Source organism: Erithacus rubecula (genome assembly GCF_903797595.1).
Source record: "Erithacus rubecula genome assembly, chromosome: 2".
NCBI classification, from domain to species: domain Eukaryota; kingdom Metazoa; phylum Chordata; class Aves; order Passeriformes; family Muscicapidae; genus Erithacus; species Erithacus rubecula.
The window spans coordinates 62571514-62584966 of NC_136685.1; the positions used below are offsets into that span (position 1 = coordinate 62571514).

General features: G+C 39.1%; 1 protein-coding gene across 5 annotated transcripts in view; it reads left to right on the forward strand.

Moving 5' to 3' along the window:
- UTRN (utrophin) overlaps positions 1 to 13453 on the forward strand; it is a 334555-nt gene that overhangs the window by 68283 nt on the left and 252819 nt on the right. For all 5 annotated transcript variants that reach the window (XM_079299176.1, XM_079299179.1, XM_079299174.1 and 2 more), the window contains 6 exons: positions 3907 to 3999; positions 5480 to 5557; positions 7282 to 7374; positions 8209 to 8381; positions 11644 to 11759; positions 12815 to 12978. In XM_079299176.1, coding sequence (XP_079155302.1) covers positions 3907 to 3999; positions 5480 to 5557; positions 7282 to 7374; positions 8209 to 8381; positions 11644 to 11759; positions 12815 to 12978 — 717 coding nt within the window. The remainder of the gene's footprint in view (positions 1 to 3906; positions 4000 to 5479; positions 5558 to 7281; positions 7375 to 8208; positions 8382 to 11643; positions 11760 to 12814; positions 12979 to 13453) is intronic.

Here is a 13453-nt window from a genome sequence, read left to right on the forward strand (position 1 = left end):
GGATACTTGAACAAACCAGGAATGAGTAGCTTAGATTGCAGAAATAATTTAATACTCTTCTGTTGACTCTTTAAAGTGACAGCAAAACATGATGCTCTGATGGCCAGCAAAATGGAAAAGTCATTCTCTGGGAAAACAAATCTTAATTATTTCCACCATCACAGCAGGGTGCATTGTGTAGGGCTTGAACATACCATGGCCTGTTGAAATGAATGACTGAAGGCAAGAAGTCATTCAGGTAATTTTCATGCATATGAAGTGAGGGGATGGAAGCAAAGAGGAAAGGCTGTATCCTCTCAATATCCTTGTTGAACTGTATTAAATGAGGTATCTTCCTGCTTTTTCAGTAGTTCTGAATCCTTTTTACTTCTGGACCTAAGGCAACAATTTAATTGAGAATATATGGCTATAACAGTCTCAATTTTGGTGTTATATATGTGTGTAGTGTTCTGATTGTATATAATTAATTGTATAAAGGTTTTCCTTCTGTAGGGCTTTTGATGGTGTCTCCCACAATATCACCTGTCCCTAAACTGGAGATGTGGGGATTTGAAGAATGAACTGTTACATAAATGAGGAATTACATAGAGAGCTGCATCCAAAGATTTGCAGTCAACTGCTTGATGTCCAAATGGAGATCAGAAATAAGTGCTGTCCCTCGTGTCCCTAATGTGATCTGTAGGGTTCAGTATCATGCAATGCTATGGGTTTGAGCATGCCCTCAGCAAATTTACACATGACACCATGCTGAGCAGGTGCAGTTGGTTTGCAAGTGGGAATGGATGTCACCCAGAAAGATTTCAGGCTAGAGAAGTGGGCTCGTATGAATCTCGCGAAGTTTGGCAAGGCCAGGTGCACGATCATGGCCTGCACCTGCATAGTGGCATTCCCCAATATCTGTACAGTCTGGGAGATTAACAGATTAGAAGCAGCCCTGCAGAGAAGGACTTGGGGGTACTGGTGGATGAAGAACTGAACATGAGACAGCAATGTGTGCTTTAGCTCAGAAGCCACCCCAACCCTGGACTGAAGGGTGTGACTAGCAGGTCAGTGGAAATTATCTCCCCTTCTACTCTGGACAGGCCCACACTTCATTGACTAATAAGTTTGTTTTTGTTTTTTTTTAGTTTTTTTCTTTCACAACAAGTGTTTGAATACTACTGCATCCAGAGACCTCTGTTAACTCCTAATTGCTTGTTTTTCTGGTCATATGAACAATTTCCTTGTGCCCTTTTTTTTTACTGCCTGTTTTTACTGTCTTCAGTGTAGTGATGCAACCCAAATGTAAAGTAAATTTTACTGCCATCTGGGTTGATTGCACTGTGGTTGATCTCCTGTTTTACACATAAACTGTAGAAGAGGCTTCTCTGCATCTCTATTTCTGTTATCCTGTTTTCTGGCTCATAAAATCACAGAATGATTAAGGTTGGAAAGGACCACTGGAGTTCATCTAGTCCAGCCTCCCTGCTCAAGCAGGGAGCCCTAAAGCATGTTACTCAGGATTGCATCCAGATTTTTTTTTAATATCTCCAGTGAGGGAAATTCCACAACCTCTCTAGGTAATCTGTTCTGTTGTGCAGTCACCTGCACAGGGAAGGTATTCCTTATGTTCAGGTGAAACATGTTGGTTTCTGTCCTGTTGTTCCAATGAGAAGAGCTGGGCTCCATCCTCTTGAGACATTCCCTTCAGACACCTACAGACACTGATCATGTGTCAGTTGTCTCTTCTCTAGGCCACACAGATCTACTTCCCTGAGACTTTCCTTGTAAGAGATAATCTAGTCACTTGATCAACTTTGTTGCCCTTTGCTGGAGCTGCTTCAGGAGCTCCAGATCTCCCTGGTACTGAGTAACCCAGAGCTGGGCACAACACTTGTGAGTCTCACACACACCTAGTAAGATGTGGCCTCACTTGGGATGAGTAGAGAGACAGGATCACCTCCCTTGACCTCCTGACAGTGTTCTTCCCAATGACCCCATTAGCCATATGGCATGCTGCTGGCTCATGGATCAGCCCAGCAGATCAGTGCAAGCCTGTACCAGTGCATGAGATTATTCCACCCAAGGTTCAGAACCCTGCACATGCCTTTGTTGAATTTCACACTGAAGTTCCCCTTTGCCCATCTCTCCAGCATGTTGAGGTCCCACTGAGTGGCTGCACAGCCCTCTGGGGTATCTGCCACTTCTCCCAGCTTTGTGTCATTTATGAGCCTGCTGAGGAGGCATCTGTCCCTCTATCCAAGTCCTTGATGAAGTTAAACAAGATTGGGCCCAGTATTAAACCTTAGGGGACACGACAAGTGAACAGGCCTTCAACCAGACCCTGTGCTAGTGATTGTGACTCTGGGATTTGCCATTCAGACAATTCTCAATTCACCTTGCCTTTCACTTGTCCAGTTCACACACCTGAGTTTGCCTATGTGGATATGATGGGAGACAGTGTCAAAAGTCAGACAGGTAGACAACAGCCATTGGTCTCTCCTCATCTCTCCAGCCAGTTGTCCCATTGTAGGTCCAGCATGCTTTAAAAGCTTGGTTAAGGAGCCATGCAGCTGTGAAGCATCTGAATCATCTGTGAAAAGTATATGCTCTGAGAGGAAGATCATACTTACCACTGTTTAGCTGGTTGAAATTGTTATGTTTAGTTTTGTTTTTGTGCAGGAAATTAAAATATTTCTTTGTGGCTGTTCAACTCTTTTTTTTTGTTTTGTTTTTTTTTGGTTTTTTTTTTTTTTTTTGTTTAGTAGTAGTATCAAATCTAACTAAATGAGACAACTAAGAAAAACCTATATGAATTTTGGGGAAAACCAGACATTTGCCAAAAACAGGGTTCATTAAGCTGTTCAGTTCTCTCTCTCTGATTTGTTAGCCAGTACTGGGCAATTACCAGCAGCTTTAGGGCAGGAGGAGATAAGTGAAGACAAGAAGGATCTATGCCAGCTAATTCATGTCATGTAAGGAGAGTCTTTGACAGCCGCCTTTCTGAAGAGCAATGCCAAAAAGTCAAGGTGATAGGAAGAGGAAATATTGGAACTTTTTGTGGTACTTGGCAAATATTTTTCTTCTCCTCAAATTGGCACTTGAAAGAGATACTGGAAGCAGTAGTTTAATTGATTTCTTGGCAGCTAACAGGTGGATATTATAGAGAAAATACACTTAGTTTCTGGCTGGCTGTGTCTTTTCCCCTTGCCCTGTAGAACTGTCCCTCACTTACTTTCTTTGGTCCAAGAAGAGATAAGATGAAAAGGTTAGCATGATTCTACTCTGCCACAATTCTTGTATTCTTCTCTATTCCCAATGAAAGCAAAAATCAGAAATTTATGATTTAGAGTATCTCTGGGTTTCATGTTATGCTTTTTTTTTTCTGTGGTAGAGAAAGTGATTAATTTGTTTCAATAAATATGATACCTTTTGATCTACTGGTCTTTGTAGAACAGTGGCATCTTCTTACACAGGACTCAATTCCAAGTAATTTTTTGTCCTTTTTTTTAAATCTGAAAGAACTTGTCCCAGTAGCTTCTTTCTGAAAAGCCTCAGTTTCTTCTTCCTTTAGATGCAGCCAAACCAAAGCATTCCTTCTCAAATGACTCCTCAAACTTGCCAAGTTTTCTTTCTTTGCCATTTTTGCGTGTTAATGCATCCACCCTAATCTGAGCCAGGATGCACTGATTTGGTTCCTCAGTACAAGGCTGCTGGTGCACAGATCTGCAGTGATAGGGAGGAAAGAAAAAAACCACTTAAAAAGGGAAGGGTTCCTTCTTGATCACTGTAGCAGTCCCCTAGCTTTCATTTACTATTTCTAGTGCTAAATAAGAATAAATTGAAAGATAGAAAGGAAAAAGTATCTGTTTGCATGGAAATTCTGCTTAAACACTGTTTTTATTACTCCTTTTGTTTCTTCTGCAGAGTGGGAAGGCCCCAGTGAAAGACATGTTCACAGATCTCAAAGATGGAAGGAAGCTTTTGGACCTTTTGGAGGGTCTGACAGGGAAGCCTCTGGTAAGAGAAACATCTGAGTCATATTTCCATTTATTAAAATAACCCAAACCAATGAATAAACAAAACACAAACTGAGGCATGTGAGTTAAAAAAAAAAACTTATTTAAAACCCTATTTTGCTTGTAATGTGTACTTGCTTTCTACAGTTCCAGTGAAATTCCCACGAACTCCACTCATGAGGTACAGGGTCAGGCTGAAGCTTAACTGTATAACCCTCTCTTGAGGGTTTATGTACTGTCTAGCAAAGCATGTAAAACCAGTGGTGTTGTTCACATATGTATGTTCTTAATAGAGACCTTCTTAAAGTCTGTTTCTGCATGATCAGGCAAACTTGTGTTCAGCTGGATCCCTGTGGGCTTCTAGTAAGCTCATGGAAGATCCCCTAAAGAAAAAGAAAGTAAAAAGACAACAGCTAGTAGGTAAAAATCTGCATCTCCATTGAAAAATTCTGTCTACAGACAGGAAAAGGCTGAAAACTGCTCAAAATGTATATGGGGAAGTGTGTGTGGCTGAAAACTCTTCCTCTGCTGACATTAATGGCTCTTCAGAAAGATGCATGAAATATGGTAAAACCTGTACCATTACTTGGAATTAATCTTGATTTCACTATTCATAATTAGTCTCAAATTTGTTTATGGACCTTAAAAGGAACCTTCAGTCATACAAAGTTTCACATTTGTTTTTAAAAAGATGTGTTTTACTAGTACTTTTAATAATTTGTGGTGTGATTTGAAGTATTCTGAAAACAATAGGAGATTTTTTTATTTCTAACTTGATTACTGTTTTCCAAGTTCAGCTCCATGCTCTTGAAGCATGATCACTTTCTGCCACAGGAATTAAATTACGGTGATTAAAAGTAAATGGAGTGGCCAGTATTGTCTAGCATTGAAGGTTTGGTTTTTTGGTGGGGTTTTTTTTTTTCTGATTGTGAAGTTGTTTCTGTTGTTTTGTGGTTTGTGGTTTTTTTTTTTAATTTTTTTTTTAAATTTTTTTAAATTTTTATTTATTTGCCCTGATATTAAAAGGAAAGTAAAGCCAGGAAGTGTAACTTCTTCCCAGTATGCAAAGATTTAGCAGGCTTTTGGTGCCAGAAAAACAAATTGCTGCTTGTTCTCTCTTGGGAGCCAGAAAATTTCAAGTACTCTGGCAAAGGTTCAAAAACCTCAGATTTTCCCCAGGAACTCTCCCTTTGCTTTTGCATTGCCAGTTTATAGTTCTGTAGATGTTGGGAATAAAAATTTTTGGCTTACTGAAGATGAGCTAAAACACATTTTGAGTCCAAGGTCTGCCCTGTGCCTTGAATTGGAGAATATTGTTCTGTCCAGTTTTCATTTTGAAATTGTTGTGGGTGATCTTGTTTGGTTTTTCTTACTACTATTAAAAGGAAAAGAGAAGTTAAAATCTGGAGAATTTTTCTCTTATTTTGTTTGGTATGTCCCTTAATTCTGATACTGAACAGACTGTAACTTTTTATTTCCAGCCTAAAGAACGAGGTTCCACACGAGTACATGCCTTAAATAATGTCAACCGAGTACTGCAAGTCTTGCATCAGAACAATGTGAGCATGTTTTTCCACAACTTTTTGAGAGACTGTTTAGTTTATTTTTTTAATGTAAATGAGTTCAAAATGCAGAGAATGAAGACTTTTTGTACCTAGAATGAGACCTCATTGAGATGGGTAAACTGTTCGTATTTTCTTACATGATATAGAGTTTGTGTCCAGCAATCTTGTGAGATCTTAAAATGCAAGCTTAATAATGATTTTAAACCACTAATGACAAGACTGTGCTTTGTTGAGATGTGTGCAGCTCCCAAGAAAAAGGTGCCATGCAGCTTTACTATTGCATAGCTGATGAGCACACAAGGACAAAAAATACTTTCCAGTAATGCTGTGTAACTTGTGCTGAAATCTGTAATGGGATGGCAGGTTTCATGGCTCTGTCCTGTTCTCCATTTCCAGGAGGGTCTCTTCATTGACTTCTGTCATCTCTGTGTCAAATGTATAGTGTTTCCAATTTGTTGCTTTGGTAACTGATCAAAAAAACAAGCAAACAAGATCAAATCCTCCTTGAAGAAAAATAATATTTATTTGGTTTAATATTTTTTTTTACTGCCTGGAAGACAGCAGTGCTATACTGAAGTGGTTTTAGTTTTTCTTCCTTCTTTGACAAACAATTCCTGATAAATATGTTCTCCATACTTAGAATTTCTATTTGGGAATGTCAGGTCACTAAAATAACTTAATATGAACATTTTGGTAATAAAATATATCAAATACAAGAAAGCATGGGCATATTTATATGAAGTGCTGATTGTAGAATGATACCAACATGCTGTATTATACTGCAATTTCCCCTCTGTGTTGGTGTACTAGTGTCATATTTCTTGGAAGCAGACAAAGCTGGCAGTGGGTTGTTTTTGTTCTTTGAGGAACTGTACATATTAGCTTTTTAAAGGATAAATAATGAGATTTTTCAACTTGAAATTGATTTATTTTATAATAATAATAAATAAAACAATACTGAATTGCAATAATTAATTATTTCTTCCTTAAGCTGACAGCTTCTGGATTTCTGGAAGTAAACAGATGGTCTTAGTTAGCTGAAGGTTGTTAAGGTCATGTACTTGATTTATGCCTACTGCTTAGCTTCATTAGAAAGTGTGTGTGTTACAATGGAGGGAAAAGGCATCCACTGAGAAGCAGTAGCATTCTGTTGTTTGAGAATTTGTGGGCTATGTAATATTCATACCTTGTGAAATAATTTATAGAAGTGTTTAAATATATATTGCAAGGATCAACAAACCTAGGTGTAGGTGATCAAGTGATCTTATGAACCTCGTCCTTTAAGCAAAATGATTCCAAATAAGAAAAGTCAACTTTTTTGATTTGTCAAGCAAATTGAAAAATAAAACTAACTGAGGACCAAAGCTGCTTAACTTTTATTTTCCTATCAGATCCTTCATGCTTGCATTTCTGTTGTTCAGTTTTAACTGTTGGTATGCACCTGTATATTTAGAGGAGAGAATAAAACTCTTCTAAATGGAATATCTTCCTTGGTGCCTTATTTTGTCACATAGTTTTAGCAGTTAACATTGCGTTTATTTAAACAGTTGTCATGACAAATTCAGATGAACTATTCATCAGTTCTGCTTTTCTCTTCAACTGCTTTTTATTTCAGAGCACTTGGTAATACTTGGCTGCACAGCCAGGGATGTGGGGTGGGGTTGTGACTTGGAGCTGTGATAACAGCATTTAATAGAGGGTTGATTCAACCTCTCCAGGTGGAGTTGGTGAATATTGGAGGAACTGACATCGTTGATGGAAATCACAAGCTGACGCTGGGGCTGCTTTGGAGTATTATCTTGCACTGGCAGGTGAGAGGCTGCTGTGAGATCTCTTCCTTTCCAGGAATCATGTACATTGTTCTGCTGCAATTTTCGCAGACCTTCCCAGGCTTTTGGTGGCAGAAAATACTGCTTCTATTTTGGGCTGGTAAATAAAGGCAGGACGGTATTTGGTTTCTGCTTGGAGTCTATTGGCTGCCTCCCATGATCTGTGTTCTCGTATGTGCTCAGCCCCTCAGTTTAGTTCCTGCTGGTGTGAATTGCAGAGAGGGTTTTTGGGCTGAAGCATTGTGTTTCTATTCCTTCCTCAAGGGCTTGAGGCAGGTAGCGTTTTACTGTTTAGGTAGCTGTGTTTGTCTTGCATCTTACAGCTGCTTTGTAGGTTTGATAGTCTCATAGATTGAATTGTTCCTGGTTTATCCAAGTATTGAATTAACTTGGAGGGACTTTGGTAGATGTGTATAACTAGTAGCCAAATAATAAACTACTTTTGTTGGATGAGCAGATATACTGTTCTTGCAGAAAACCTATACAAGCTGTATTTTTGTAGTTTTATTCGTGGAACCACAGCACAAGGCAGTGAGGCATTATTCCCTATGCTTGGAGCAGACAGCACCAAGGAGAGTGTAAGGATCATAATGTAAGGGGTAATGTGTCATTATTACATGAAGCATCGCTGGTTCTTGTAATCAGGAGAGGGCAAAGATGGCCTGAAGACTGCTATTCCCAAATTTCATGTGAGGAATTGGAGTTTGATTTGTAGCTTTTCATGGGGAACCCCCTTCCATGATATGTGAAGTAATTTGGTTTTGTGAGGAGTAAAAATGGGGCATTTGTTTGCAAGGTGTTGTTGCTGTCTTGCAGGTGAAGGATGTTATGAAGAACATCATGTCAGATTTGCAGCAGACCAACAGTGAGAAGATACTGCTGAGCTGGGTTCGGCAGTCAACCAGACCTTACAGTCAGGTCAATGTTCTGAACTTCACCACGAGCTGGGCTGATGGACTTGCCTTTAATGCTCTGATTCACAGGCACAAGTAAGTGGCAAACAGTGTATCTTTGACCTAGTGAAGTAAGCAGCTTTTTTTTCTGTATCCTCATGCTTGAACATTTGATAGCTTCTAGCCTGTTTCTTTAGTGATTCATTGTCCAGGTGTTTGTCTTTTTTGGTGGTAACAATAGCAATGGTGGGACATTGCCAGAGCCTTGCAAGGCAGGAGTGTAACAAACACTTGCTAATTGGAGTGGATTTGCATCCCACTTGGTATGCATTTTACAGTGAATATATTGAAAGAGTCTCTGTGGGGGAAGGGGGAGCTGACCTCCTCCTTCATCTGAGCTAACTTCCTTCTACCTGCCTTCCTCTGAGGTTGCCATATAATTTCAATAAGAGGATACAGAAGCTTCAAAATGAATGAATGAGAGACTCTGTAGCTTTTCTGGTGTTTTTTAATATATCTTGCTCAAATGACAATGTATACAGTTCTTTCTGGGGAACTGTGGGGTAGAATATCAGACACCTCAGGTGTCTGTAGAGTATCCTTTGGTTTGTTCATTATACTTTATAAGGAATAGCATTAAAGTTTCTTTGCACAGATCTTTTGTGTTCTTTCTGATTTTTGTAGAACTCTTCAGAAGTTTAAATAAATCATTCCAGCTTCTATTAAAGTTGCTTACTTTTTGAAATTTCCTTTATAAAAATCTCTTCGAGACCTACTGGGCAATCCATTCTAATCCAATGTCTCTTAAATGAAGTCAGCTCATTGCATTGCAAAGTCTGACTGTTCTTACCCATAAATAACCATTTAAATGTGGAAACGGTATAACAGTTTCTAGAATTTAACCAGATCTTCTGGTCACCAGGTATTTGATACAGCAAATGCTTTACAAACACTCATGTTTACAGCCAACAGATGCAAAGTGTTTGCAGAACATACATTCCTTTGAGCATGCTCTAAAGTGCCCATTTGGCCTGTGGTAACTACAGTAGGCTCTGTCACAGGCTTGCTGGCTTCAGGATAGGTCTGCCCTGTCACACCTCTGTGTCTAGTGGACCAGAGCTGGCTTGTGTTCAGCCTGCATGGGTGTGTAAGGAGGCCAGCACCACGCTGAGGGCTTCTGCAATTTGGAATGACTGCTATGCAAGGACAGAGCAATACTACCAAACGTCTCGCTGGAATTTATCACAAGTATTACTAAGTCCCTCCCCTGGATGGTGTGGGTAGTTGTGATGATTTTCCTACCAGCACAACTGCCTGTACTGCCTTGTTCTGCTGTTGAATGTGTGAAGCTTTGTGATGGAGAGTATGCCAGCTTTAGACGCAAATGAAACCTAGGTGACCTGAGAGAAGCAGAAAAATCAGTTTTAGGCTGTTTGTCCTTTTTGTTATGACTATGTGCTTAGGCTTTGCAGGATCTGAAGTCTGTGAGCTTTGCCCTTTCAGAGCCCTGTTAAGTTTCAGCAAAAGCCCCAGCTGAAAGCTTTGACTGAATAACTGCTTTTCTGTGACTTCCTAAAATCTGGGTCTGAGCCTTTTATTCCCTATTCCTTGGAGCCTGGCAGCTGCTGGCATGCCAGAATTCAGCTTTCTTGTCCCTGGGCACAAGTCCTTTAGTCAAAGAAGCACCATTTTCCCCTGGCTTTTAAGAAATCTTGGTCTGGGTTTCTTTTCAACTTTGAAGGAGAGACTTTAAAAGCACTTATAAGAAGATTGGAGCAGGTTGCAGAAGCGATAGGACAACAAAGATATTTAACTTACCCAGGCAATAGTGCTTCCCTATTTAAGGGGCATTTTTCAGTACTGCTTTTTTATTTTAGTTTAATATGACACTTAAAAGAGGAGAATCTTCTTTCCATTAAGGGATTTAATATAGTTCTTTTCTTTTTATGCATCTATCCACAATTGTTAGTTGCACTACCTCATGGCTAGAATATCTAATAACTTTGTAACCCTGCAGCATGTAAGTAACCTATTACCTCATGCCTCATTTTTTTAGCATTTTACTGTACTGGTCTCTTTTGTTTACTAACATTAGCTTAGTTCCTCTTTAAACTGAATTCTGCTTTTTGTTTTGGTTTTCTCACTCTTGGAGTGACATCGTGATTTATCAAAACCTTTGTTTTCAAAGTCAGTGTCTACTAAAGATATACATGAATCTGTGGTTATCCTTGTTGCTTTTGCATGGATGTACAGTATTCCATGAGGAGCTATGCTTATATTTTTTCCAGCTCACCCTGCTTTCTTCTGGCTTTTTGCTTCTTAGACTCTGTTGGCTTAGGAACTTCCTGTTTCACAAACATAATGACTTGGCAGATGATAAAGGGTACTCTTAAGTCAATTTACAACTGAATCAAATATTAAAAGAATGAAAGGCAAGCCCATCTCTTCTTCCCCAAGTTCAATCAAGTGCAGAATCAATAGCAGTGTTGAGGTGAGAAGCCACTGTTGCAGGAGGATGGAAGGTGTTTCAATGGCTCTGTAGTTGTGTTGCTGCAGCACTTGGCTGATCCTGCCCCACAGGTGTAGGTACTGCTAGCAATGGGCCCTCTGCTTCCTGCTGTGTGCTCTGCTCCTTCCTCTCGAGACCCACCAGTATGTTTTGGGTGCACAGCTGGATTGAAGATGCCCTTGGGTTAACACTGATCTTAGATGAAGACTGCTGACACTGAAAATTGGTCAACTCCTTGTCCTGATTTGCACTGGGACTCACGGGCACTTGTGTTTGGGGTGTTTTCTTGTAGGCTCTTTGTTTTTGGGGGAAAAAGACCATAGGGAAGAATGAGCAAGTGGGGTAGAGACCTCTGTTTCTCCTGGCTGTGATGGCCTGGGGTGGTCACTGAGCCCCATCACAAGTTTGGAATGAGGTTTTCCAGAAATAGATTACCTAGCAGTGCCTGGTGCAGAAAATGTGTAGTAGCAATAATGCTGTAAAAGAAACAGTTGAGGAAAACTAGTTCCGGGATAAATTTTAAACAAAGCTTATGTATTCTTGCTAGTCGCATTTGATGTCCTGTTGCAGTCAATGACTTTGTTTAGGACACAGAAGGGATGCTGTGGGCATGCAGTCAGTTAATCTGTGATTGTCAGATTCTCACTAATAAGTGAGAATTGTGCTTTTTTTTTCTTTTGCATTTGTGTATATCCACTTATTTGATATATATGTGTATTATTTGTGTATATGTGTATAAATATATTATTTAGGAATCTACTGTCATATGCATGACTTGATATTCTGCATTATATGGAATTTGCTTATGGGTAAAGTTTGCTTTCATCCTTGTTTTGCTTTCACTTTTAGACCTGAGCTGTTCAGCTGGGATAAAGTTACAAAGATGTCCCCGGTTGAGAGACTGGAAAATGCATTCAACGTAGCCAAGAACCACTTAGGAATAGAGAAACTGCTGGATCCTGAAGGTGGGATACAGTTATTTTACTTGACACAAAGTGTTTTTTGACCACTCTGAAAACAAATTTCTTCTATTGACACTAAGTATGAATAACAGTTCTATCATCCTTGTGCAGTGCTATTTAATTTCAAGCCTTTAAATTTGTATTTAAACATGCTATTTGTTAGGGTAAGGGTATGGATGTATACGTGTAGGCTTTGGCATTTTGAATATTGAGATTTGGGTTGACTTTTTGTTCAGAGACTGTATAAGGAAGGTGAAGTTGGTATGCTGACTTTGTTTCCTCTTAGGTAGGAGTTGTGCTGCAAGGGTGTGTGCTTTTCAGGTGCAGTAGTGCATTCTGTAGAATGGGCTGGTTTAAGAGCTCATAATTTATTGTTCTTTACGTACACACTGAGTAGCAGTAGCTGCCCAGGGATGTTTACCAGGAAACCTTTAGGGCTCCTTTTAAAAATACTGAACTGTTGCTCTGCTTTGAAGTGAGCCTCCAAAGATTCATTCTGTAAGACAAACCATCAAAATTCAAGCACCACCTTCTTAGGGAAAAAGAAGTAGTATTTACTGAATGGGTACTGTTATAACTCAAGAGAAGTGAACCTGGCTCAGTGAAACTCTTTCCAGTGTGGAAAATGAGAATATTGCCTGAGTAACAATGGGAAAGGGAATACAGCCTAAGTGGAAATGTTTGTCAGATACTGTCCCTGAACTACATTTCTGCTTGGGAGATGCTTCAGAACAGATTCCCCAAACAGATTTTATTCCTTAGCACCTTCATGTCTGGGTTCTTACTTCAAAAATATCCTTTTTATGTGAATTCACTTCCAAATGTAGTTTTTTTTTTTTTTTTTTTTTTTTTTTTGTTTTGTTTTGTTTTTTTTTTAAATTTAAATCTTTTCCCCTCCTTCATTCTAGTTTTAATGTGTGCCAAACCTGGTCTTGAAGTCAAAAGCTTATGAAAGGCTATTTAACAGAAGAATACGTGAATTGTTACCTGTGTTCTATGTAATGATTTAAAAAATTGTCGTAATTTATTTTTCCCCATGTTTTATGTTTCTGATGCAGATGTTGCTGTACAGCTTCCAGACAAAAAGTCCATTATTATGTATTTAACCTCTTTGTTTGAGGTCCTTCCTAAGCAAGTTACAATGGAAGACATTCGGGAGGTGGAAACCCTTCCAAGGAGATACAAGCAGGAATGTGAGGATGGAGAATTCAGCATGCAGCAGGTGTGTTTGTCATCAAAGGCAGTCTTTCTTTTCTTGAGTTGTAATTTTAGCTGATCTTCATGTTTGCCAGTTATCTTGGAACAATCCTTCTCTCCTGGGCAGCGCAACTGGGAAAAGATGAAAAATCATAGCAACTTATTTGTGATTAACTTCATTCTTTCAGTCTTCCTTTTTCTTTTCTGTAATAGGTACAAAATCTTGTGCATTGCAGTATAAAGTTCCATTTATATTATGCTGCTTTTTTGCAGTTTTTTGCTTCTCTGTTTCATACATCTTGATCAGCTGAAGAGAGTGGTCCAGAAACTTTAACTAAATTTGCCATGAAACTTGTGATGGTTAGTGGTGGTAGAGATTTTGGTTGGTTTTGAGATTCGCTGTTGTCAGAGCAAGATTAAAGTTGTATTTTCTATCCAAGTTATAACTAATTAACTTGCATTTTAATATAGTGAATTTGGTCTTTCTCATTAAAATGTAT